At 46.2% G+C, this 27,007-nt stretch overlaps 2 protein-coding genes across 2 annotated transcripts; both read right to left on the bottom strand.

Annotated features, from left to right (window-relative positions):
• Positions 1-103: 103 nt before the first annotated feature.
• LOC132709769 (maestro heat-like repeat family member 5) lies at positions 104-22,325 on the bottom strand. The gene is made up of 23 exons (XM_087884489.1): positions 22,219-22,325; positions 19,084-19,153; positions 17,975-18,091; positions 17,592-17,714; positions 17,235-17,384; positions 15,796-15,915; positions 15,189-15,268; positions 14,044-14,179; positions 13,004-13,099; positions 12,496-12,600; positions 11,743-11,878; positions 11,051-11,169; positions 10,735-10,884; positions 9,714-9,868; positions 7,672-7,819; positions 5,712-5,863; positions 5,150-5,287; positions 4,551-4,665; positions 3,766-3,909; positions 2,679-2,855; positions 1,652-1,801; positions 1,276-1,401; positions 104-295 (listed from the first exon to the last, which is right to left on the bottom strand). Exons 1-23 carry the CDS (start codon positions 22,323-22,325, stop codon positions 104-106), a joined length of 3,006 nt encoding a protein of 1,001 aa, XP_087740615.1.
• LOC148115016 (uncharacterized) lies at positions 20,693-23,861 on the bottom strand. The gene is made up of 2 exons (XM_087885493.1): positions 23,462-23,861; positions 20,693-22,575 (listed from the first exon to the last, which is right to left on the bottom strand). The coding sequence occupies exons 1-2, from the start codon at positions 23,826-23,828 to the stop codon at positions 22,328-22,330; spliced, it is 615 nt and encodes a 204-aa protein (XP_087741619.1). The 5' UTR covers positions 23,829-23,861; the 3' UTR covers positions 20,693-22,327.
• Between the last annotated feature and the right edge of the window lie 3,146 nt (positions 23,862-27,007).

The following is a 27,007-nucleotide window of genomic DNA, read 5'->3' as shown; positions in this document are numbered from 1 at the left end:
GAAAGAGGGCAGGAACTGCCTGAAAAACCGTTGCGCAATCGTAGCAGTTCCGGAGAAGCCACACGGTATAAGAGCAGCTTCCAGTCTGATTAAGCGACATGGCTTAATTCGGCATAGATTCTTTTGGTGATAAGGCCGCCCGCCTGTCTTGGGTTTTCCTGCCCTCCTTCCAGAGTTGGCATTGGTGATTACCAATTAAGAGGGCAGCTGCCTCGCGATGGGAAGAGTTCCGGCTCCTCAGGAATCCCAGCATCTGATCCAACATTGCAGGAAGGTTTTGCTTGCATTTATTCATCTGGGGAAAACAAGGCAACAAACAAGCCACTCAACTAGAGAGCTTCCTTTTTTTAAAAATTTTTTTTACAAAGGGGCCGCTTTCTTGGTTAGGTTTCTAGTCCTCATGTCCTCAACAACTTACTGTACTGTACTAAACATTATTATACTATACTATACTTTACTATAATAATCGATATTTATGTTATTAGTGACAGTTTTATCCAAATTAAAAGCATAAAGGAAAATAAAGAAAAAAAGCAGATAGTGAAAAACAGAAAATAGAAAAAGAAAAGGGAAAGAAAAATGCTAAGGAAATGGCTTCTGAACTTATAAATGCATTTATATTTTGCCCCCCTCTACGCCCTAATTTCCTTTTCCCACAAACTGCCATTTCTAATCCTCAAACCCACAAACCAGCAAGGTTTCTAGTCCTCATGGTTGCAGGGAACCTCTGTTGTTCCCGAGAGAGCAAAAACCCAAGAAGAATCCCTCTAGTCAGATGAGTCTAGTGGTTAAGGCATCAGGCAACAAACCAGGAGCCAGTGAGTTCTAGTCCCGCCTTAATCATGATAGCGAGCTGGGTGACTTTGAGAGTTCTAGTCCCGCCTTTGGCATGAAAGCTGGATGGGTGATTTTGGCTAATTACCAGGAGACGGTGAGTTCTAGTCCCCCCTTGGGCAAGCAAGCGGACTGGGTGACTTTGGGCCAATGAGCAGGGAATGGTGAGTTTTGGTCCTGCCTTAGGCATGAAAGCCAGCTGGGTGACTTTGGGAGTTCTAGTCCCTCCTTAGTCAGGATGGCCACTGGGTGACTTTGGTGCAGTTCCTCTCTCTCAGGGCAACCCACCTCACAGGGCTGTTGTGAAGAAAAGAAGAAGTATTAGAGATGCCCACTGTCTTGAACTATTTATAAAAATAAGAAAGGCAGGGCAAAATAAAGAAATAAACGTTTAGCAAACTCTAATCTGGAAGAAAACTGGCCAGCTTGGCTCCTACTTACAACCACGTAGCAGATGTTGGAGTACATGCTATGGAGGCTGGTGTACATTTCATAGTCAAACAAGTTGCTGGGAAAGCCCCCCCAGTTCATAAAGGACACGCAGGAGTCGAGGGTCTTCCTGGAGACCTGGCCGAGGGAGGAAAGAGGGAGATGCTGTCACCTACTTGGATCATGAAAGGTCTTCAAGGAAACAACCAAGTTCAGGGAGCACCAAGGACCCCACAACTTCAGGATTGTCCAGAATCTCTTTGCATTCTGCAGAGTGTCCACGTGGTACAACCACGTTGCTCTGAGTGAAGATGGGGGTAAGAGTGGTCTCACTGAGAAGGTAGCATGATCAGAGCAGGAGCTCAGGTTACGCAGCCCTTCAACTCACCTCTTTCGTCCGATCATTTGACAGTAGTATGACTAGAGGAACAAGGCTGTTCAGGATGTTTTCCGCCATATTACTATTCCGTATCTCCTTCAGTCCTTTCAGGAGCATGCCGAAAATGGTGATGGAGGTATTCCTCAGTTCGATGTCGTCCTACGAAGGAAGAGAGACAGGTTAGTCCCTCCAATAGCAGAATAGCCATGCAGAAGCTTCTTGAAGGAGAACACACAAGTTCAGAGCCCACCTATTCCCAGTTCAGTGTCCATGGAGATGGTCAATCATCCAGGTCATGGTTGCCCCAAAGATGGGGACCCCAACTCCAGTATGCTGGCTGGAGAGTTCTGGGAGTTGAAGTCCTCCCCTCTTAAAGTTGCCAAGGTTGAGAAATCCTGATCTAGACCAGAGTTGTTCAATCTTAGCAGCTCCTCCTGGAGTTCTCAGGCCAGCAGAGTTGAAGTCCACACATCTTAAAGTGTCTGAGATCAAGCAACACCAATCTAGATGACCAATCTAGGGCATTTTGCTAGATAGGCTGTGTGGTGTTGTAGATTTTCTAGGCGGACACCTGGTTTGGTGAAGCTGAAGAGAGGGGCAACCTTCCTTCTCTTCCACCCCCTCTGGCACTTCTCCAGCTCTCTAGAAGGGCTCCAGGATCATCTGCTGTTTCAGATCAGCACAACACAGTTGTTGCTGAACTTTCTAAGCATTTTCGATAAAATTAGAATTCTGCAGAGGGTACCCAGGCCTTCTTTATGGGAAAAAGAGAGAGAGAGAGAGAGGGAGGGAGAGGGAAAGGGAAAGGGAGGGCGGGAGGGAGGGAGGGAAGGAGGGAGGAAGGAGGGAGGGAGAGAGAAAGAGAGAGGGGGAAGAGAGAGGGGGAGAGAGGGAAGAGGAGAGAGAGAGAAAGAGAGAGAGGAGGGAGGGAGGGAGGAGGGGGAGAAAGAGAGGGAGAGAGAGGGGGAAGAGGGGGAGAGAGGAAGGAAGGGAGAGAGAGGTGGAAAACCAGTTTGTTATGAATTGGTTGACTTACATCATGAAAATATTTTGGAAGGAGCGGAATGAGGTTGACTGCCTTCCATGCATGGGTTTCTATCTCGAGGTATCTGAGGAGGAAACGCAGGGTCCTTATAGCTTCCTTCGCCACGGTCTTCTTTTCGTGACAAGCGCAGTTTAGCACTGGCATCAACAGTGGCTCCAAGATGTTCTTCTGGAGGAAGCAGGGAAAGAAACGAGCAATTAAACACGGTCACTGGAGTTCTCTGAATCTCGCAGCGATCATGACAAACACAAGAGAAGCCCACAGAGCATAGAAGAAGAGGGTTGCAAAGGAACTTGGAGGTCTTCTAGTCCAACCCCCTGCTCAAGCAGGAGACCCTAGACTCTGCTGGACAAATGGCTGCTGGTCTCTTCTTGAAAAGCTCCAGTGATGGAGCAGCCACAACTTCTGGAGGCAAGTCGTTCCAAGGATTAATTGTTCTCAGGAAATTTCTCCTTAGTTCCAGGTTGTTTCTCTCCTTCATTAGTTCCCATCCGCTGCTTCTCCTTCTGCTTTCAGGGGCTTTGGAGAATAGGTTGACTCCCTCTTCTTTGGGGCAGCCCTTCAAATACTGGAAGACTGCTCTCAGGTCTCCCCTGGTCCTTAACAGAATCCCAGAGATGGAAGGGACCTCAGAGGTCTTCTAGTCCAACTCCCTGCTCAAGCCGGAACCCCTATACTATTTCAGACAAATGGTTATCCAAACTCTTCTTGAAAAGCTCCAGTGTTGGAGCACCCACAACTTCTGGAGGGAAGTCCTTTCACTGGTTAATTGTTTTCGGTGTCAGGAAATTTATCCTAAGTTCTAGGTTGTTTCTCTCCTTGATTAGTTTCCATCCGTTGCTTCTTGTTCTGCTTTCAGATGTCCTCCAAGAGGATCTGGCCCCTACTTGCTCCTTCAGATCTTCCAGGGGTTCAGCCATCTTTGTAGGAGAGACACCACTCTAGCTGTCCTTTTTCTGCTGGTTGCCTTCTCCTTCTCCTTCTTCTATCCTTCCCAGCCTTGTAGACTTCCCAGAGAGTGAGGTCACACCTGCTATTACCTTGGAAGCCACTCACTTCCTGCCCCCCCATCTCTTACCTCAAACGGGTGTTGGATGAGGTTCCCCAATGCTCTAACGCTGAAGATCTGTATCAGCGGATATGGCTGGCTCATCCATTCCATCAGCACCTGGAGGATGTCTTGGATGACAAAGAATTGGCAAATTTCCGGATGGTACAGCAGCTGAGGAAGAAGAGTGGAGATACGGAGCATTAGCCAAGCAAAGGAAGGGAACTTCCCTGAGAGCCTCTACTAAAGATGCCACTTTCAGCCATTACGGGGAGAGAACAAGAAAAGAAACACAGTCCTCGGTTAGTGACCCCTTAAAGTCACAATGGCACTGACAAAAGGGATACGTCCATTTTTCAGAATTATGACCATGGTAGCATCCTCATGGTCATGGGATCAAAATTTGGGTACTTGCCGGTCCATATTTGAGTTGAAGACGTGGCTCTTTCATCAACTTAACTGATCCGTTATGGGTGTTCATTGTTATCATTTTAAATTGTTTTAATTGGGTTATTGATTTTAATTTATTATGATTTGTATTGGATATTGTTTTTGTAAGCTGCCCTGAGTCCCTCGGGAGAATGGCGGCATATAAATCACAATAATAAATAAATAAATAAATAAATAAATAAATAAATAAATAAATAAATAAATAAATAAATATTTATGACGGTCGCAGGGTTTTGAGCTTACGTCATCCCTTTTGTGACCGTCTGATAGGTCATGTAAAGGATAGTTGCAAGAACACAAAAAATAACCCTGGGCAACTTTCCTTGAGCTCCAGAAGGTTGGGGTGCATCTCAAGGTCTCCTCACCTCCGAAAAGAAAACCATCCCGATGGTTTTATGCCTTAAATCGGGGTGGCGCAGGTAGAGGTTGGCCTGTCGGAACATGACCTTCAGCTCATGTTTGGAGTAGTTGAACAAGTTCCTAAGAGAATAAATATGGAGAGATCAGACAAGATCTGCTGGTGAGGGAGAAGAAAATCTCCACGCTAGAGAAATCATGATCTGAATTATCATGGATAAATGAATTACTCAATGAATTACTCCATTTAGAGAATTTCTCACCCTCCCTCTCTCCCTCTCCCCTTCCTCTCCCTTTCTTTCTCTCTCTCCTTCTCTGCTCCCCCTCTCTCCCTCTCCCCTCTCCTCTCTCCCCTCCCTCTCTCTTTCACCCTCCCTCTCTCTTTCTCACTCTCCCCTTCCCTCCCTCCCCTCCCCTCTAATCTTTTCTCTCTCTCACTTTTGCCTTCTGTGTCTCTCTCTCTCCCTCTTTCTCTCCCTCTCCCCTCTCCCCTCTCTCTCCCCTTCCCCCTATCTCTCTGCCTCTTCCTCTCCCTCTGCCTCCCCTCCCCTCCCTCTCTCACCCACTGCCCCTCGTAGCCAAGCTCTTTTGACTTTTAATTTCTTACCGGACCAGGTGGAAAATGCTTTCAAACACACTATCAGGACTCATCAGCATCTCCCAACATCGAACCATGTCTAAATCCTTGAACTCCTCCTGATAGCCGGTGCACAAGATGAGGTGTTTGACGGCTTCGACTGCGTTGCTAAATGAAACAAAGGAAGAAGGGTTGGTGCCAATCATTCCGCTGATCCCCCTGCACTTACGACCGTTACAGTATCCCTATGGTCATGTGATCAGAAGTCAGACTCTCAACCCGTATTTATGACGGTCGCAGTGTCTCAGAGTCACGCGATCCCCTTTTGGGACCTTCTGAGAAGCAAAGTCAACGGGGAAGCCAGATTCACTTAACAACCATGGGGCTCAACCAGGGCAATGATTCACTTAACCACTCTGGCAAGAAAGGTTGCAACATGGGACAAAGTTCACTTAACGACTGTTTCACTCAGCAACAGAGTGAAGTGGGGCCCCGTTGTGGTCGTAAGTCGACCTGGGGAAAACCTGTAGGCATCTCCTGAGCTTTGCAGAAATGGAGAAAGGATCCAGATTGGGCCTAGGAGATTCCTTACCCCAGGTGGTTGCTCTCCTCTGACCCGCTCTTGCCTGCTCCCAGCAGGAAATAGATCTGCGTCACGAGCGCCAGGAGCAGGCTGGAGAACTTATTCTGGACAATGGTTGGTGCCTCAGGAAGCGAGAGGAGGAAGGAGAGCGCATTGGTGGCCTAGAAACAGAAGGAAAGGAGAGTCAGCTCGGGCTCATCAGGTTACTTAGATTCATCATCTTCTTCTTCTTCTTCTTTTAACGACCCCATAATCCCCTGCGGGGTGGAGTCTGGGCAACTGAATGGAGCTGAGGGTTTACTGGCTGGATGCCCTTCTTGTCGCCAATGCAGAGTTTTGTTCGGCAGATACATCCTCATTGTGCCCAGAGAAAGAAAAAAATCCTCATGTCCATGAAACCTGAGCCAGGAATGTCCATGTCTGAGACACGGAGCCAAATTTTGCTAGAAGTGGGACTTCTGAAACTCCCATTCTACACCCCAGCCAGACTTTGAGAGGCCAGTGGGGTGTAGATACAGAGCAAAAGGGAGACAACGAGTAGCACAAGTGAGACAGAACTGGGGACAAAGAGATTGGTAACCTCACGGTTCTCTGTTTGTCTTCATTCCTAAGTGGCTCTTGACTCTCCACCTATTAGGTGATTGGAGGGGTCCTTGGTGCTGTCTGAGTGTGTGTTTTTTTGTTGCAGATGTTTCATGACCCCACTAGGTAACATCATCAGTGCTCAAAGAGTTAGGCTTAGAGGTAGGGTTAGCCTGGTTGGGTCGTGAAACTTCTGCAAGAAAACCACCAAGCTCAGTAAGCACCAAGGACCCCACAGTCCTCCTCCTCCTTCTCCTCCACCTCCTCCTCCTCCTCCTCCTCCTCCTCCTCCTCCTCCTGATATTACTTGGTTGGGTAATGAAATGTCTGCAAGGAAACAGCGAAGCTCATAGAGCACCAAGGACCTCACAGTCCCCCTCCTCCCTCTTCCTCTTCTTCCCCTCCACTCCCCACACCCCACTCCATTCTAGCCTTGATGATGTTACCTAGTTGGGTCATGAGAGGCCTGCAAGAAAACCACCAAGCTCAGAGGGCACCAAGGACCCCACAGTTCAAACCTGGACTACAAATATTCTCTTCTATTGGTCTCAATTAATTAAATTTCTACACCGGCCATCTGAGCAATCTGACACTGGGAAGTTTACAACAATGTAATAAAACAACGTAACACATAATAAGAATACATCTTAAAAATATTTAAAATAAGATATGACACAAAGTACTCCATTGGGCGTTCGCCTTTGTTGGTTCCTATCATGTATTTTCTTAAATCAAACTCTTTTTTAGTTATTTCTGTAAGAAATAACGTAAGAAATGAATAAAGGAATCAATTGAATTATGTATGATTGGATGAGTAAAGGAATGAATAAATGAAGGAATGTATGAATAAACGAATAAATCAATGTATAGATACAGGAATGAATGGATTAATGAATAGATGAACGGATGGATGGATTGATGGATGGGTGGATAGATGATAGAGCTGGATGGATGGATGGATGGATGGATGGATGGATGGATGGATGGATGGAAGGATGGACGGACAGATAGGTGGAAGATGGGAGGATGAATGGTTGGATGGATGGATGGATGGATGGATGGACGGATGGGTGGATGGGTGGATGGGTGGATGGATGGATGGATGGATGGATGGATGGATGGATGGATGGATATCAAAGCTGTTCGGGCAAGGAAGCCCACAGATGCCTCTACTTTCAATGGGGCATTTGGGGGGGTGGGTTATGCCAAATTTTGCTCCAATTTCAGTCCCCACCAGTTTGCCCTCTGCCTCCCTCCAACCAGGGCATGCCTGCTCCTGATGAGGAGACCCCCGAGGGTGACTCTTCTGCTCAGCCCCTTCCCCCTTCCCTCAGGCGTGGCCCACCTGCAGATCTAAGGAAAGGAGAGCCGCCGGTTGAGGGCTTACCGCAATGGGCATGATGGATTTGCTATTTCTCCTCCCAAAAGCTTCAGTGGTGGGGTCTTCGTTCTGAAGCCTTTTGAGGAGGGGCTTCATGATCTTCATGTTAGCATAGGGGTCTGCAGCCAGCGCCCTCCATAACTCCTTGGCACTTCTGTGCAGGTGGAAAAATAGATTGGGGGAAAAATCAGATTCTTTCCCCATTTTCGAAGAGACGGCCAGTCCAGAGAGATTAACTCCCACAACGGAAGAAAGGATTAGAGAACCGATGGCCAAATGAACTGCTTTAATGCATGGAAAAAAATATATCTACAGGTAGTTCTCGACTTGCAACCGTTTGTCTAGCAGCCATTCAAAGGAGGGCCTCTGTGCCACCGGAAGTGCCAGGGAACCCAGAACTGGTCAAGGGAGGGGACGTTTCTAGGAGCAGTGTGTCTGCAGAATTAACCCAAAGGTGCTTTTCACAGAATGACCGAGTTGGACGGGACCTTGGAGCAGTGGTGAAATTCAAAAATTTTCCCAACCGGTTCTGTGGGCGTTTCTTGGTGGTCCTATGACCAGGCGGCTGTGGCTTGGTGGGTATGTGACCGGGTGGGTGTGGCTGCACAACTGACTCACACACAATGCAGAAGCAGCTGGACTTTACACAAAATGGCCCCTGCAACAAACAGGAACCTCACAGACAATCAGGCACAGCTGATTTTCTCACAGCTGACTGGTAGTAAAAAAAATGCTGAAATTAGAAATTAAAAAAAGGTTCTGACATTGCCCGGCACAGTATATTGTCACACAGCTGATCTTGGAACTTTTTTTTTACTTTTTAAAGCATTTTTTTACTACGGTTTGGGCGAATAGGTAGTAAAAAAATGCTTTAAAAAAGTAAAAAAAAGTTCCACCCATCGCGCTGCACAGCTGATTGTCCTACTTTTTAAAGTGTTCTTTTTACTATCAGTTCGAGCAAATGGTAGCAATTATTACTATCGCTTCGGGCGAACCAGACCAAACCGGTAGGATTTCACCCCTGCCTTGGAAGTCTTGTACTCCAAACCGCTTCTCAGGCAGGAAATCTTATCCCATTTCAGACAAATGGCTGCCCAATCTCTTCTTGAAAACCTCCAGTGATGGTGCACCCACAACTTCTGGAGGCAAGTTGTTCCACTGGTTAATTGTTTGCACTGTTAGGAAAGTTCTGCATATAGTAGGTTGCTTCTGCCTTTGATTCGTGTCCATCCTTTGCTTCTTGTCCTGTCCTCAGGTGGTTTGGAAAATAGGTTGACCCCCTCCTCTTTGTGGCAGCCCCTCAGATGTCAGAACACTGCTATCCTGTCACCCCTCAATCCTTCCTTTCATTGAACTAGAGAGACCCAATTCCTGCAACTCTTCTTCATATGTTTTAGGCTCCGGTTCACTAATCATCTTCGTTGCTCTTCTCTGCACTCATTCCGAGTCTCTGCATTGTTTCTACAGTGTGGCGACCAGGAAAGTTGAAAAACCAAGGAAGTCCAGCTGCCTTTTGGAAAAGCACCTTTGGGACAACCATGACCTGGATGGTGGAGACAACCAGCCTAGGAAGCCCTCAGAATTCAGATCGACTGCACAGCCAACCAGCGACTGCACTGGCCCTCAACCAACCCACTGCAACCTCCCCCCTCAATCAGCACCCCAAGACCCACCCCAAGTCCTTCATCTATGACCCACACCTGGCCCATCAGAAGACCCTCACCTCATGCGACCCTCAACTGACGTGATCCACAACTGACCAATGACCAGACCCTCACCTGACATGATCCACAACTGATGTGACTTCTCCCTCATAAGACCTACTGACCACACAAAGCCCTTACCAGCAGAAGAACATCAACACTGGTGTTCCCTAAACTCCGCTGAAGATGTTACCTGGCCTGGTAATGAAACGTTCGGAAACACACCCAGAAGCTCAGAGAACCATCCTCCACCCGAGCTTCAGGTATTCGCCCCATCGCAAATGGTTGAGAATCTCTGTGGCATAAAAGAAAGCAGGAGGCACATCTCCTTGAGGTTCTTCTTACCCATCGCAGTCCACCGAACACTCGAGGAGAATATCCACGACTCTGTTCACCCGTTTGGATGCCACGTGACACACTGCCTTGAGAGTTTGTTCTTTGGTGGCAGGGTCCGAGATCTTCGGGAGACGCATGTAGATCTCCTTGAGGATCATGGGCAGCTATGGCAAAAGAGGGATCCGAGGGATGAGACCGGCTGCGACCGTCATAATATGGAACACGTTTGCTAAGCCCCTGAATTTTATCCCGTGACCCTGAGGATGCTTAAGAGCCTCAAGAGGTCGTCCAAACCCTGCTTGGCCTTTGTTTTTTAATGTCAACTGGAATGGATCCAGGAACAGATGAGGAACATCCAAACAGACTGATCTCGAACTCAGGACCACCCCAGCCACTAGCAAGAAACCCTGCGGTCCATAGTTCAAATGTTGGGTAGCCGCTAATTCCCCACTTCTGTGCTTTTTCTGGTCTCTTGGACTACCACCTCCATTATCCCCGGTCAAGTCCAGATAGGATGCCTGAAGGCAACTTTTTGATTGATTGATTGATTTGTTTATTTAACCCCACCTTTATTACTTTCACGGATAATTTGAAGCGGAGAAGATATCCAGCTTGTACCTTCTCCCTCCTCTTTCCCCCACAATCACCCCCCTGTGAGGTGAGTTGGGCTGAGAGAGAGAGAGAGAGAGAGACTGGCCCAAAGTCACCCGTGTGGCTTTCATGGCTAAGACAGGACTTGGCCTTCTCCTGCCTTCTAGCCTGGCGCCTTAACCACTGCCAAACTTGCTCTCCAACTGTTATTTCTCATGAAAACAATACGGCTATTTGTTTTGCCCTTACCTTCTTCTGGAAGGTTTGGCCAACTTTCTCAACAGCCTTAAGATCACCTGGTGGTCTCCCATCCAGCCCTAGCCTTCTTCAATGCAGCCAAAGTGTTGTCACCAAGCCAACAAGGTCTCACCCATTCTCATCTTTCTTTTCTACAAAATCTCCTCTATCCCTTTTGCTCCAAACCCTGCCATTTTCTTACCTCCTCCATCTCCATCCCACATTCCTCCAAGAACGAATTCAGCAGGAGTCCCGCAGTGTGTGAAATGTTCTTGTCCGGGTCTGTCAGAGCCTCCAGGGCTTTTAAGATCAGGTCGTTTATTTGTGACGGGCTCAGATGCTCGCCAAAGGCCTATCGGAAGGAAGAAAAGGAGACCATGAGGAGATGCATCAGGGTTTTGACTCCCTCCTTCTCTCGACAAGCCAGAGACTTTGACCCAGATTTGGGGACAGCACCCCATGTAGAGAGGCAGGCCTTATTCCGTGTCACCCATCAGGTAAACTAAACTAAAACGTACCTTAGCCATTTTGGAGACGTTATTATAAAATATGGTTGGGCCCGAAAGGAAGAAGTCTTCCCTCAGCCAATTGACGATGTTCCCCTTCTTGTTCTTGGCCTTCTTGTCCATTTCTTTGGCTGTGGAGGGAGGAAAAGAAGAGAAGGTCAGATTTTGGCATTCGGAGCTTCTGAAGATCCTTCGTCTGACGGCCGCTTTAGTCGTTCCAACAGAAGAGAAGATCTGCAGCTCAGGGCTGACCTGAGGGGTCCCTGGTGCTCTCTGGGCTCGGTGGTTTTCTTGCAGACGTTTCATTGCCCAACTAGGGAAGATCATCAGTGATGATGACCATCAGCACTGAGAGGGCAAAACTCTCAGTGAAAAGCTCCTTCCCTTCTAGTACTGATGACGTTAGCTAGTTGGGTCATGAAATGTTCACAAGAAAACAACAAAGCTCAGAGAGCACCACAGTCTTCCTCCTCCTCCTCTTCCTCTCCCTCCCTCCTTCTCTCTCCCTCCCTCCCTAGCTGAAACACTTAACGTGAGAAACTCAGCCTTCAAATGACCCCTGGCCCTGAGAGGTGCCAATATCAGCTGCCAATTCCAGGTATCTCTGCCCAGCCCAATGACCAGCAGGCTGGGACACCAAGGGCTCTCCTGGGCAGGGCGCATCCCTGGGGCTTCTGGCAGCCCTTGGAGTCCAACTTTCTCACCCAGTTTGCTCATGATGAGGTGGTGGAGGTGGTAGGCGGCCTCTGCGGACATCTGGCCAACTTCTTCACTGGTGTCGCCAACGTGCAGGCCCAGCAAAGCCACCAGCTGTCCCAGCAAAGAAAAGTCAGCTGTGGTCTAATGAAAGGAAGCAGGAAGGAGGGGAGAGATGAGAACGGGGGGCTCATGAACGTTTCAGCCAGCTGAAATCGGAGAATATGAACTATAGCACCATAGAATCCTAGAATCGTCCATTTTAGAATCCTAGAATCACAGAATCTTAGATACAGAGAATCTTAGAATTTTAGAATCCTAGAATTATTGAATATTTGAATTTTAGAATCCTAGAATCTACAAATCATAATCCTAGAATCTTTGAATCAATGAATCTTTGAATCATCAAATCTTTGAATCATAGAATCATAATCATAGAATCATAGAATCTTTGAATAATAGAATATTTGAATCTTCAAATCTTTGAGTCTTCACATCATAGAATCTTTGAATCATAGAATTTTGAATCATAGAACCTTAGAATTATAGAATTTTAGAATCTCAGAATTATAGAATTTTAGAATCCCAGAACCTCAGTTGCTGGAAGGGACTGTGGAGATTTTCTCCACCAACCCCTTGCTCAAGCGGGACTCCTTATATCCTCCTGGTCACATCCCAAAGATGCTTTTTCCAAAAGGACTTCCTTCTTTTTTTCCCTTTCTTTGAAAACATCTCCCTTCTCATCCCAAACGGTGACTTACGTCGAAATTGACGTTTTCAGAAACGAACTTCAGGAGGTGCCTGGTGCTCTTGATGGCCCTCTCTCTCTCGTGACTCTTGGGGGATTCAATCCAGGGATTCGTGTGCTGCCAGGAAAAACAAAGGAGGAGAAGGAGGAAAGGAAGAATTTGTGATTCACAGTTGGAAGAGCCACAGAATTTGCCAGGACTGGGGAGAAAATCTAAGGAATTAAACAAATTTGAGATGGTGATCAATTTAGGTCTATTCTAGACTCAAAACTAGAGTAGGAGTTGAAGATTTCTGGAATACAGCTAGTCTTACAACAGTTCATTTAGAGCCGTGGTGGCACAGTGGTTAGAATGCAGTATTGCAGGCTAATTCTGCCGAGTGCCAGCAGTTCAGCAGTTCGATGCTGACGGGCTCCAGGTTGACTCAGCCTTCCGTCCAGAATCCGTGACAGAATTGCCAAATCCAGCCTAAACATCTGGCTGACAGTGCGACCAACCCCAAGAAAGAATCACTCTTTACCGTCATGATATCCTGCAGGGAATCCAAATTGGGAGCCTCGGACAGCAAGCCGGTGAGCATGGTGTTGCAGGCGTTCGCCGTCTGGTGATAAAAGTCCTAAAAGAAGAACAAGAATGTCCGAAGGAAGAAGTGGCGTAAAGGAAGGAACGGCGCCTAAAAGAGGAAGAAATCCAGGGGTGGGGAATTTATGGCCTTTTTAGTACGGCTGGTGGACTGCAACTCCCAACAATCCTGAGCCAGCCATGGACTTCTGGGAGTTGAAGTCCACACACCTGCATTAAATGGAGTGGCCCACCTTGCAGGGCTGATTTTTCTTCCAGAGTTGGAGGAAATGCTTTCTCGGCTGAACATGAGGAACAAAAGGACTTCCTTCCTGTTACATTCAGAACAGACCGACCAAAAGGTTGAATGTCTTCCTTAACAGTTTTGGGATATTCAAATACAGGCAGTCCTCAACTTACGACCACAATTGCGCCCAAATTTCCATTGCTAAGCGAGACATTAGTGAAGTGAATTTTTCCCTCGTTTTATGACCTTTCTTGCCACTGCGGTTGTTAAGTTAGCCACACGGTTCTTAAGTGAATCGGGCTTCCCCATTGACTGGTGCAACTGTTGTAAATCTGAACCGGTTGTTAAGCGTCTGAATTCTGAGACTACCTAGGAATCATAGCTAGTGAATGCAGAACATGGTTGTTCTGCCCCACCGTGGCCCTTCTTTTGTTCGGGGGCAAAGGGGGGAGATGGGAATTGGTCTTGAGAAGACACTTCAACCAGAACACAAAAGAGAAGTGGAGGAAGAGAGAAAAGATGGCGAGGAAAACCATATAGAGATGCTTAGGACTTAATAATTGTCCTATGCTCCAGAAACTTATAATGAGAAGTGGACGCATACTTTCAGGACCAAAGATGAAGGGACAGGCCAAGGTGCCATTGGGATTGAAGGATGGATCAAGAGTTTTTGAGGAGATCTTGAATCATGTTTACCAGATCCTTGTTTCCAGGTGGATCTCAGAGGGCTTTTCTCCATCTGGACTGCTCACCTGAGTTTGAGTTGATTGCCCTGGGCTGTTCGCTTTCAGGGTGGTCATCTTGAAAGCTGGCAAGGAAAACACCTTCTGGATGCTTTTGCTCACCACTTTAGACCTCATCTCAGAGTTCAAGGTGGGTTTCATACGGCTGATGAAAGACAAGAAAAAAGGAGGAGGGTGAGAAGATCATAGACTCATTGGGCTAAAAGGGACCTTGGAGATCTTCTACTCCAACCCTTGCTTGATGGTCCTTCAACCATCCCAGTCATATGGTTGTCCACTCTTCTCTTGAAAACCTCATGTGATGGAGCACCCCCAACTACTGGAGGCAAACCGTTCCACCGATTGATTGTTCTCAGTGTCAGGAAATTTCTCCTGGATCTCTCTTTGATAAGCTTCCATACATCGCTTCTTATCTTGCTCTCAGGTACTTTGGAGAGGAGGTTGACCCCCTCCTCTCTGTGAGAGCCCCTCAAATATCAGAACTCTGCTACCATGCCTTCCCTGGTCCTTCTCTTCACTAGGCTAGCCAGGCCCAGTTCCTGCAACCGTTCATTGTCTGTTTGGGCCTCCAATCCCCTAATTATCTTGGTTGCTCTTCTCTAAACTCTTTCTAGAGTCTCAACATCTTTTTAATATTGTGGTATAATCTCAATCTCTCTCTCTCTCTCTCTCTCTCTCTCTCTCTCTCTCTCTCCATGTAAATTCTTCACCCTTCCAAATTCTGGGGCTGACCTGCTAACTCAATGTATGCTCTACAACAGGGGCATCAAACTCAAGGCCCTGGGATGGATGCGGCCCGCGATGTGGTCGGATCTGGTCCGGGGGGCGCCATCCTGGTCTTCCCAATGCAAAGAGGAAAGATCGGGCCAGCATGGCTTCCAACCAATCTACCCAATGCGAAGAGGAAACATGCCAGCAGTTTGGGGAGTGACGTCAAGCTGGCCACACCCACCCCGTCGGCCACACCCACTCATTTGGTGACCCCCGCCCATCCATCCCCGAGGTCAACCACAGCCCTGATGTGGCCCTCAGTGAAATTGAGTTTGACACGCCTGCTCTAGAGCATGGGGACTTGGCATTGAAATCCCATCACTGGGTCCAACTCCAAGTTCCTACTGAGCTGGTTGGAAGATGAGGGCGGAGCAGGTAGGTACCTTATGCAGGTGATGGTGACGATCGCTTGATGGAGAATTACAACGGACAAGGGTCTCGCGGGCTGATCTTCAATGACTTCCTGAAAGGAGAAAGAAACACATCTAAGAAAGCTCCTGAGATATGGCCACCATCCAGCTGCCCCTCTTCCCAGCCCTATGCTTTTTCTGGTTGACACAGGAAGTCCCCAACTTACAACTGGTCACTTAGCCACCATTTAAAGCTTTGAGGGATCTCTCCAGGACTACTTATGACCCAGATGCAAAGTTCCAAGAGACGTCCCTTCCTCAGGGACCATATTTTGGTCACTTGGCAACCAGTGTCCCATGACCATGATTTAAGACAGGGATGGGTAACTGCTTTTCATGACCTATATAAAATTGGGAAGCCAGATTCACTTAACTACCATGCAAATAATTTAAGGAAAATGATTCAGTTAACAACAGTGGCAAGACAGGTCGTACAATGGGCAGAATTCACTTAACAAATGTCCCACTTAGCAACAAAAATATTTTGGGCTCAATTGATTGGTATTCAATTCGATTCAAATTCACTTTCAAAAATAAATAAGCCCAGGAGCACCTGCCTCCCTTCCCTCTCCCCACTTACAATGATGTTTATGACCAATTCCTGTTTATGGGGCAAATGGATGTCTTGCCTCCTGCTGTAGGCAACAGCTTTGGTGATCATGATGATGGACCTCATGAACGCTGTCTTCAGCCCTTCGTCCTGGGAAACACACATGGGAATAGGGTGGGGTCAGAAAAACCAAAGGAAGGGCCTCCGGTTGAAATTCCAGCACCTTCGGAAGTGAGCTCCACAGCCCCGTTCCTAGCTCTCTCTGTCGGGGGCTTCATTCGAAGCCATCGCCACCCTGTAGGGGTGGTGAAGCAAAGGGGGACCACCTTGCAGGTTGAGGGGAGCCGCATCTCCCCTCCCTGACTCGGAAAAACCTCTCATCTGAAGACTAGGAGTAGCGGCATTCAAAAATGGCTGCCATGAAGCCGGGGAACATCCAGAAACCATCAGTTTGTGCAGGAAAAGAGAAATGGTGAATGATGTGTTGTCTGGGTGAGATATAAAAAAATATATATTGGATATATAAAAATGACTTGAGGAGTGGAGGATCCCTGAAGCAACCAACTGATTTGATTGAACATTGATGAGACATTAAAATTTGACTTGGAGGCTTGGTTTCTGAACCGATGATTGTGGAGAATTAAACAGAACAGAGTCAATGATTCAAAGCATTAAGGACCTTATACTGGATATATGAATAATAAAACAGATGATCATGTCTTTGAATATAATTATGTGAAGGGGGAAAATGTTAAAAGTTTTGAATGGAAGGGTGGTAAAGCAATGTATTAATGATATGGAATAAGGAAAATGGAATGTAATAATTATGAATATATTTGTATTGAATTATATGATACTCAGATACCACACCATTCACATAATGATATGTATAAACTACACAAATATAAAAAAAACTTTATTCAAAAAAAAAAAGGAAGAAAGAAAAACCAAAAGGAAGAGGATGTAATTATTTATTTAAACCTTTAGGTAGCCGATTGTCTTTGGTTGAACTCTGGGGGCTCACAATCAAAACATCACTGGGCATTCTGGGTTCTAGTCCTGCCTTAGGTATGAAAGCTGGATTGGTAACTTTGGGCCAATGACCAACAAACCGTGAGTTCTAGTCCCGCCTTAGGATGAAAGGCAGCTGAGAGACTTTGGGCCAATCACCAGGAGACTGTGAGTTCTAGTCCCGTTTTAGGCATGAGAGCCGGCTGAGTGAATTGACTCACACAACATCACAGAGTTGTTGTTGTGTGGAAAGGAAGAAAGCGTATAATGTGCATGTGCTGCCTTGAGTATAATAAATGCAGCATGACCATAGATCCTCCTCCTCCTCCTCTCCCACAACATGCTAGTTGGGTCATGAATTGCCTTTAAGAAAGCAATCAAACTAAGGACTCTGGATTATAATTGTTCTCGTAATTAAACTCAGCATTAAGAGAAATATAGGATGGAAACCAGCCTACCTTGTTCCTGGTGGAATACTGGTCGAGTATTTCTGAAATAATGTTGTCCATGAGAGGCACCAGGTCTTCCACTTGCGCTCCCAGGACTGCCTGGCCGTAGCAGAGGATTAGTGTGGTCCGAATCCGTCTCTCGGAGAGAGTCTGTGACTCCTGTCAGTACAAAGACGAGGGGGTCAAGCTATTTCCCAGAGCACCAGAAGACAAGAGAAGAAGCAATGGATGGAAAGTGACCAATCTGAGGAGACCAGACAGCCTGGTGCATAAGTCCTTCCAAGCACCTTGGACTTTCCTTCCCAGAATCCCCCAGGCTCCTTCTGAACTTCTCTTCAGACCTTGCAACCCCATCCCTGGTCTTACCTCACTGGTGGCTTCCAGCGCAAAAGGTGCTTTGGGCTGCCTGAAATGTCCCGCCTCTTTCAGGACCTCCAGAATCTCAGGCAGGTGGCAAAAGGCAACCATTCGAATGGTTTCCGAGATTCCCTAGGCAAAGCGATGTTTGTGAATTAGGATATTTGCACATTTCTCTTTTTCTTTCTCTTCCGCTTTCCTCCTCCTCTCCTCCTCCTTCCTCCTCCTCCTCCCTTCACCTCCACACTGCAAAACCTTTTCCTTTCTAGTACTGATGACGTGACCTCGTTGGGTCACTAAATGTCTGCAAGAAAACATCCAAGCTCAGAGAGCACCAAGGACCCCACAAAGATGGAGGTCTCAGCCCCCGCAGGCATCCCACTCCCGCTCACCTCTCGGTCTGTTTCTTCCTGGAACGAAAAACTTAGAAGGCTTTTGAGCTGCTCCGTCACCAGGTCCTTCTGTCTTGAGTTTCGCAGTTTAACGCCATAATATTTGTATAGGTTAATCTGAAGGTGGGAAAAAGTGTCCGTGAGTCCTAGGGAGCTCCACCAATCAGCCAGGAAAAGGAAATATAGGACAAATTATGATCAAAAATGGACTCCCTGTGGCCAAGCACAAGGAAAGTGGTCCCGGGTGATCTGATTGGGGAGATGGGCAGCATATAAATCTAATAAGTTAATAATTGCCATTTTGACTTTCTTCTTCTTCTTAGCTACTTTAACACCCCCCCCATCCCTATGGGTGCCCTTGCTGATTCTCTGTTTGGGGGTCCTGATATGCTTTATGGTTTCTGTGGAGATCGTGCAGCTTCATCTTTTTAAATGCAGTAGCTCTCCGTGGTGGATTGGGACAACTTGCCATGGGCCTCTTGGCTTGGCCAACTCACCAGGGAACAAGAGTTACACTAATAGCAGGCTTCCAATATCTCAGGGGCTGCCACAAAGAGTGGGGGTCAGCCTATTCTCCAAAGCACCCGAAGGCAAGAGAAGAAACAATGGGTGGAAACTTGTCAAGGAGAGAAGCAACCTAGAACCAAGGAGAAGCTTCCAAACAGTGAGAACAATTAACCAGTGGAACAGTTTGCCTCCAGAAGTTGTGGCTGCTGCATCACTGGAGGCTTTTAAGAAGAGATTGGACAGCCATTTGCCTGAAATGGGAAAGGGTTTCCTCCTTGAGTAGGGGGTTGGACTAGAAGACCTCCAAGGCCCCTTCCAAGTCTGTAATTCTATTATTCATTTGTCTGTCTAATATCGAAGAAACGGTGGAACAGAAGCGTCAAAGAAAGGATGCCAAAGGAAGGACAAAATGAAACACGAACGACAAACATTAAAATGATTTTTAACATTATTGGAGAGAACGGAATTGTTGAATTAACCCTCAGTGAGTCTGCTGTGGCTCGTGGGCAGCCACGGTGAGTTGGCCACGGCAAGCTGTCCTCTTCTGACGTTGCATCTAAGACAACTGCGGCCCTAAAAGTGTAAAACCTCCGCATATTTACCTTGTCTTTAGACAAGACCTGGGACGTGCTTTGCTCCTGGTCGATGGGCGGCAATGGGCTTGTTTTCCTCCTGGGCAGTTTGTGGTCTGAAGGAATCTGCTTTGCCAACAACAACAAGAACAACAAAAAAGAAGTTGTGAGAAAGTGAAGGAGCAGAGGAAGGAACAGTTTTCCCTGTGTTTCCAAGGGGAGGGTTGGTTTCCCTTCTGCGTCCGGATGCATATTATAATTAATTCGACTTTTCTAGCTGGGACAGACACGAAGCACGTAACAAGGACCATCCGGATTGTATCAGCTGGAGCTGAGGCAGCTTTTGAGATGAATGGTTGGAAAATCTCTGCCAGAAATTGTGAGAACTTTATTTATCACCATTTATTGTTGTGGCCCTCCAGCAGCCGAATCAGAGGAGGAAGAGGAGGAGGTATGGGAGTCAGGGCCAGCATCAGGGCAACCTGAGAGCTCCGAGGGGGAAGAGGGAATGGAGCTGTCAGAGAGAGAGAGACAGAGGAGGAGTCTGGGCCCTCCGTCAGCCCTCAGATGGAGAGTCAACAGCCCCCAGGTCTGGAGGTGGCTGATGAGGAAGAGGAGGAACAGCTGGGTCCAGTTCCTGAGACACAGATGTGCAGAGGAGAGGAGAGCAGTGGAAATCTATGAGCCGGTCCTTGGGATGGAAGAGCTACCAGTGCTAGCCAAGCCCCACCCTAGCTCTGGGGATAAAAGGCAGGGGGTGGGGATGTATAGATGTGGCAGACAACTATTCTTCTCCCTGCCGGATGGACTTCTTAGCCTGCGGTGAGAGAGAAACTTTTAACGGGGGCTGCTGGCTCTCCTCATAAAGGAATCTTTGAGTTCACTTCAGAGGGTTTGTCGTGTTTGGGTGAGAACATTTATTTACTGACTGTTCGAAGTTATAACGAATAGTTTACAACTGAAAAAAAGGGACTTTGTTTTTCACACTCGGGACCATTTCACATTTCCGTGGCATGCAGAGAGTTTCCGGTCCCTGTTGCTGCTGCCCAGCATTCAGTGCCAGACAGTGCAACAGGGAGGATGGTTGTCTTGTAGATCTTAGATTTAAGATGGGTGGCCATTCGTCTGTCCAGTAACACACTGGTGAGATCTCGTATCTAGGCTGCATTCTCCTTCGCTCGCACCTCGCCATTGATGTCACCATTGACATTGGAGGTGGGATCCCAGATACCAAAAAATGTCCACCTTCTTTAGGTTTTCTCCATTGATTTGAAGCGTTCCAGGGGTGGTGACAGTCCCTAAGTACCCAGTTGTCTTTTTTTTTTTTTATTGCAAAAGTTTTACAATTACATTTTCACCCTTTTTTTTCACCCCCCCACCTCCCTCCCCAAACTTCCCGTCCTCCCTAACCCTCCCTAACCCTCCCCCCCCGGACTTCCCTATTATGTACTCATAACTAATAACACTGATATATAAACCTGAACCCATCCCTCCCCCTATGTAATTTTCCCTCTTTGTCTCTTTACATTAAGATATTTCTAATAGATTGTTTTCAAATAAAAGCTATTTGATACTTTCTAATTTGATATTTGTTCTGAACATATTCTATCCACCTTTTCCATTCCCATTCATAAGTCTCTTGTGAACAATCTTTTAAATATGCTGAAATCTTCGCCATCTCTGCAAAACTGGCCATCTTCGAAGTCCATTCCTCGATAGTAGGCAAAACTTCATTCTTCCAATATTTACCTATCAACAATCTTGCTGCTGTTATCATATACAATATCAATTTTGTTTCACCCAATGTAAAACCCTTAACTATGCCCAATAAAAACAGTTGTGGAGAAAATTGAATTTTTTTCTTCAAAACATTCTGCATGACCCACCATATTTTTATCCAAAAAGCCTTAACTTTCCTACAGGTCCACCAAACATGATAATACGTAGCATCCAAACATTCGCATCTCCAACATTTTGGCTGAACATTAGGGTACATACATGACAACTTTTTAGGATCTAGATGCCATCTATAAAACATTTTATAAAAATTTTCCCTCAGATTCTGCGACTGTGTAAATTTAACATTCTGAACCCAAATTTTTTCCCATGTTTCCAACATCACTGGTTCTTCAAAATTTTGTGCCCACTTAATCATGCAATCTTTAACTAATTCCGTTTCTGAATCCCTTTCTAGCAAAACATTATAAAGCCTTTTAATATGCATTGGACCTTTCTCTCTTATATGTCTAACCAATTCTTCCTCCTGCAACATAATACCAGTTTTTTGGTCCTCTTTCCATCTCAATTGTAATTGATTATATTGTAACCAGGTTAAATTAATCCCTTCGTCCAACAGTGTCTGCAATGTCTTCAGCTGCCATCTGCCCGCATCTGTAAAAAGAACCTCTTTGTATAAAAACCCCCCGAGTGACATTATATTTGTATTCCACAAGGTATGACCAAGATCCAGCCATAGCGGTATTTTATAATCCCATTTGAGTCGGTGCTTCTTCCAAACTCTCATCAAAGAGTCTCTAAGTATATGACTTTTAAATACTTTATCAACTTTGTCATCATAAAATAGGTAAGCATGCCATCCAAATTCAAGATCAAAACTTTCTGCATTCAATATTCCAGCCTTTTTACTTCCAAACCAATCACTTGTTAAAGTTAAAGCTACTGCATCATAATATAACTGCAGGTTTGGAAGTTTAAGGCCTCCTCTTTCTGGAACATCTTGCATAATTTTCAATTTCACTCTCGGCTTTTTCTCGTTCCAGACAAACTTATTAAGTCCAGTTTGCCAAACTTTCAGTTGTTTATCACTTTTAAGCACCGGAATCATTTGAAACAAAAACAGAAATCTTGGCAAAATGTTCATCTTAACTGCTGCTATTCTTCCAAGTAAAGACAGTTGCAGCTTTTTCCAAGTCTCCATATCTTTCTGAACCTCTCGCCACAACACCTCATAGTTATTTTGAAACAATTTCATATTTGATTCTGCAACCTGAACTCCAAGATATTTTACCTTAGGTACAATTTCAAAACCTGCCCTCCTTTCAAGCTCATGTTTACGATCTTGTGTCATATTTTTGATTATCATTTTACAAGACTATGGTAGAGTTTCAGGTTTTAGACTGAATTCAAAAAAGACTAAAATGTTACCCAGTTGTCTTGATGTTGAGGTGGAGTCCGAAATGGTTGAGGCGGTCATTCCGTGGTCGTTCCATGATCCTTCCACCAAGGACCCCATAGTTCAGCAAATTCTCCATAACTACATTTGTCTCCTTTTGGGATAAATGATCTCCACCGAGGCAGCCCTGGCTTCTGCAACCTCTCCACGATGGACCTCAGGGCCCACCGCGACACAAACCCAGCTGTTTACCTGGAAAGGACGAAGATGGTCCAAGATGGTCTCTAATATTTCTCTCTCGTCCATCAGATCCAAGATTTCTTTGACGGGTCTGCCTTTCAATGCCTTCCTGCTCTCCCACAAACTTCTGAAGCACTCGTCCGAGAGTTCTGAGAAGAAGAGACAGACAGAGATTGATGGGCAATTCGACAGGACAAGCCTTCTCAAAGCAGAGAGAGACAAAGAGTGCGTAGTGGATCACCAGGCTGAGCCTGAGGGAGGGGTCAAACGTGTCATAAGTCTCGAGTCCCTGACCTTCATGTCCTTAGACAACCATCTTATATATGGAATTGGAAATTTTTATTGCTTTGAAATTTCATGATGTCGTAATCTTATAATTTAGATATAGCCTTTGAAAAAGGCTAAGAGGGAGGGGCCTTTCCTCACTTCTGAGGGCAAGATGTTCCCTAATACAGTGGCAGCGGTAGAGAAGACCCTCTTCCTAGGCCCCACCAGTCGAAACTCTTTGACTGATGGAGTCTGCACCATAACGTCCCTGCCTGATGAAGGATGATAGCAGGATTTGGATTTGGGTAGTCTAGGAAAAGGAAGGAAGGGTGTACTAGTGACATGAGAGCAGTCTTCCAGTATTTGAGGGGCTGCCACACAGAGGAGGGGGTCAACTTATTTTCCAAAGCACCAGAAGGCAGGAAGAGAAACAATGGGTGGAAGCTACTCAAGGAGAGAAGCAACCTGGAATTAAGGAGAAACTTCCAAACAGTGAGGACAATCAACCATTGGAATGGCTTCCCACCAGAAATCGTGGGTGCTTCATCACTGGAGCCTTTTAAGAAGAGACTGGATAGCCATTTGTCTGGGATTGTATAGCATCTCCTGCTTGAGCAGGAGGTTGGATTGGAAGACCTCCAAGGTCCCTTCTGGCTCTGTTCTGATTGATTGATGGATTGATTGATGGCTGGATTGATTGTGTGGGATGGGCTGATGTGAAAGGACAAGGCTGGTTCCATAGGTAGCCCAGCCCTGTAGCGTCTATACCTGGATACGAAGGCAGGACAGCATCTGGAGAGCGTTTTTTTCCCGGAGCCCTTTCCCTCTCGGGCCTCCTTGGCAAGGGAGGGGGCTCCTTCAGGCCAGCCTTGATCTCCCCCTGAGGAGCCCTCGGTGTTGTCCTGCGCACTAAATCGGGCAGGACCAGCGCTGGAGGCTGCATCTTCTTCCTGATGTCCACTGGAGCTGACTTCACAAGGAGGGGTAAGACCTGCGTGGTTCTTTGAGTGGCCGAAGAAGTGGACGGGTGGGCTTCTTGGTTGTTCCACTGCCGTGGGTCATTACTGCTGATTTGTGGATGGGACTCCTTGCTTTCCTTCTTCAAGAAGGGCAACTTCTTCAGCATGTGGTCCATTCTCTCGTGAAGAGGGAGTTCTTGAACTGGAGGGAGATCCTGTCAATAAAGGAGAAGTTTTGTAACTCCAGGTTGAAAGGAGGGGTCCTTGGTGCATCTATCTATCTATCTATCTATCTATCTATCTATCTATCTATCTATCTATCTATCTATCTATCTATCTATCTTATTTATTTATCGCATGTTCTTCCTGTGTCAACAAGCTCAGACTGCCCAAGGAACTGCTGATCTACCAGAGGATTGGAAAAGAGCTGATGTGCTTCCCATCTCCAAAAAAGGGGAAAAAATCAGGCCCAGGAAATTACAGACCAATCAGCCTAACATCAATACCTGGGAAGATACCGGAAAAGATAATCAAAAAACAGAGGTGCCAACATCTAGAAATAAATAAAGTTCTAGCTAGAAGCCAGCGTGGGTTTGTTAAAAACAGATCAAAACAAAACAATCTTATTTCATTCTTTGAGAAAGTGACTAAATAAGTAGACCAGCGAAATGCGGTGGACATACTCTACTTAGACTTCAGCAAGGCCTTTGACAAAGTAGACCACTCCGTTCTGCTCTGCTCTGCTCAACACAACTCAACTGAGCTCAACTATCCTCCTCTCCTCAACTCTCCACAGCTCCCCTCTCTTCCCTTTTGCCTTTATATCTCTGCCCCAGGGGCTGTGACATCAGCGCATTGTGTTCTCAGGGGGGACAGCTGGTGTCATGACCCAAGGGGCCTCTTACTCCCCAAGATAATAGGGGTGGGATATGGAGGGTCCCCTGGATAACCCCCTTGATAACATTAGCCACATTATGGGGAGCAAAGCTGGGGGTCACTATGGAATGACCCACTGTGATGGTGTCCCTCAACTTGCTAGATCTCAAAAGAACCTAACCAAGCTTAAGGCTGATCAACTTTGTTCTTTGATTGGCTAAGTCTGCAACTGAGCTTGGTTTTTTAATATTTTTTTATTATGAGATATGAGATATAGGAGATATAGGAGATATGATATACTGGTGTAGGGTTTCCTGCATGGGCAGGGGGTTGGATTAGAAGACCCCCAAGGTCCCTTCCAACTCTGTCTATTCTATTCTATTCTATTCTATTCTATTCTATTCTATTCTATTCTATTCTATTCTATTCTATTCTATTCTATTCTATTCTATTCTTATGGAGTCCTTGGCTTATGACAGTTCTTTTAGTGATGCTTCAAATTACAACAGCACTGAACAAAGTATTTTTCACACTTATGACCATTCTGGCATCTCCACGGTCATATGATCAGAATTCGGACCTTTGGCAAGTGACTCAATTTTATGACGAGTCACGTGATCCCCTTTTACGACCTTCTGGCAAGCAAAGTCAAGGGGGAAACCTGATTCACTTAACAACCATGTTACTAATGTAATGTTGGGCTCAGTTGTGGTTGCAAATCGAGGACTACTTGTATATATGATTTATTGGGGGGTCCAGTTTCTGTACTGCCCATCATCGCTGGGGTGTTGTAGTAGTTTTGGTAAAACTCTCCAACGATATAAAAGCTGCAGTTGAAAACAAAGTTTTTGTGAAAAAAACAAACAGTTTTTAAAAAAAAAAAAGGTAAAAGGGACAATTGCAGAGTCGAAAGGAGAGGAAGCTCCTTCGGCCCACCAACCTCCCCCCCCATGGCTTGCAGGGCCCCCTTGGGCCCCCAGACCAGCTGGCAGAGTTGAGTCTTCGTGCTCCTGGGGAAGGTCAGGAGGCTGGGGGCCTGCCTCCTCTCTGGGGCTGGGCTACCTAGACGTAGAGCCACAATTCAGCCCAAGAGGCTTGGCAACTGGCATGTACTTATGACGGTTGCAGTGTCCCAAGGTCACATGACCCCCTTTTCTGACTTTCTGACCAGCAAAGATGATGAGGAAGCCAGATTCAGTTCCCAACCGTGTGACTAACTGATAGGATAGGATAGGATAGGATAGGATAGGATAGGATAGGATAGGATAGGATAGGACAGGACAGGACAGGACAGAACAGAACAGAATGAGCTGGAAGGGATCTTGGAGGTCTTCTAGTCCAGCCCCCTGGACTAGACAACGGTTCGCTTAACAACGGTGGCAAGAAAGGTTGTAAAATGGAGCAAAACTCACTTAAGAACCGTCTCGCTTAGCAACCTCAATTTTGGCCTAGAGTGTGATGGCAAGTCAAGGGTTGCCTGTGTTTCAGTTTTCTTGCAGACCATCCAGAATCTCTTCCTTTGTGAGATGGACAATCCTTTCACTTAGATGAAGAAAGAAAGAAAGTTTGTTTTGAAAGGGGCGATTTTGGTGATTCAATGCAGCTTCTGGTTTCAGAGCTGAGTTTGCTCCAGTTGCTTTAAACACCGGCAGCTCTTTAAATTTCGGGTTTCTTGACCTCTTCAGCTTTGAACAACCTTCATGGCATCAGATCTCCCTACCGTCAGTTTTGCACCTAACCATTCCTTCTTTCTCACGGGGTTACACGGCACATCCAGGTGTCTGCTGTTTCTCCAGAGATCTGAGCTGCCATTCACTTGCTGAACGTTTTCTGGATTGGACAAAAATAGTTTCATTACTGGAAGAGACTTCAGACATGAAATAAATGCTAATAAGTCAAACAACAATATGAGATCGTGTTACGCTCAGGGTCCCAGCGTCTGTGAGAAATATACCCTATTAATAATGTCTTTGGGTATTTTGAATGCCCTCGTTGAGCATAATTATCTGCTGTTTCCTTGAGTCACAGCTATTGTCTTAATCAGTTGAACTTTGACCTGAGTAGAATTCTCCAATTATTTCAGAATAAGAGACTTGGAAGGGACCTTGGAGGTCTTCTAGTCCAACCCCAAGCTCAGGCAGGTGACCCTACAATCATCTCAGACAAATGGTGGTCCAATCTCTTCTTAAAATCTTCCAGTGTTGGAGTTTCAACTTCAGCTTCGACTTCTGGAGGCCAGTTGTCCCACTGGTTGAATGTTCTAACTGTCGGGAAATCTCTCCTTAGTTCTAGGTTGTTTCTCTCCTTGATGAGTCTCCATCCGTTTAAGAAGAGACCAGACAGTCAGTTATCTGAAATGGTATACGTTCTCCTGTGCTTGACCAACGGGCTGGACTAGAAGACCTCCAAGGTCCCTTCCAGTCAATTGGAGGGCTGATTTACCACCAGCTTATCAGGTGCTTAGGAGCCGAGGGCTCGG

This window comes from Pantherophis guttatus, chromosome 2 (genome assembly GCF_059756535.1).
Source record: "Pantherophis guttatus breed Tessera chromosome 2, ASM5975653v1, whole genome shotgun sequence".
Classification (NCBI taxonomy): Eukaryota; Metazoa; Chordata; class Lepidosauria; order Squamata; family Colubridae; genus Pantherophis; species Pantherophis guttatus.
This window is presented reverse-complemented; position numbering and strand designations above follow the sequence as displayed.

Bases quoted from the DNA above. Each gene is read 5' to 3' on its own strand.
- LOC132709769 (XM_087884489.1), bottom strand. From the start codon at position 22,325: ATGGAGAATTTGCTGAACTATGGGGTCCTTGGTGGAAGGATCATGGAA. The intron at 3,910-4,550 runs GTGAGGAGACCT...CTTCTTCCTCAG, and splicing joins GGATGGTTTTCTTTTCGGAG to CTGCTGTACCATCCGGAAAT. The intron at 1,802-2,678 runs GTAAGTCAACCA...CTTCCTTCGTAG, and splicing joins TTCCAAAATATTTTCATGAT to GACGACATCGAACTGAGGAA.
- LOC148115016 (XM_087885493.1), bottom strand. From the start codon at position 23,828: ATGGACCACATGCTGAAGAAGTTGCCCTTCTTGAAGAAGGAAAGCAAG. The intron at 22,576-23,461 runs GTATAGACGCTA...TCTTCTTCTCAG, and splicing joins TGTCCTGCCTTCGTATCCAG to AACTCTCGGACGAGTGCTTC.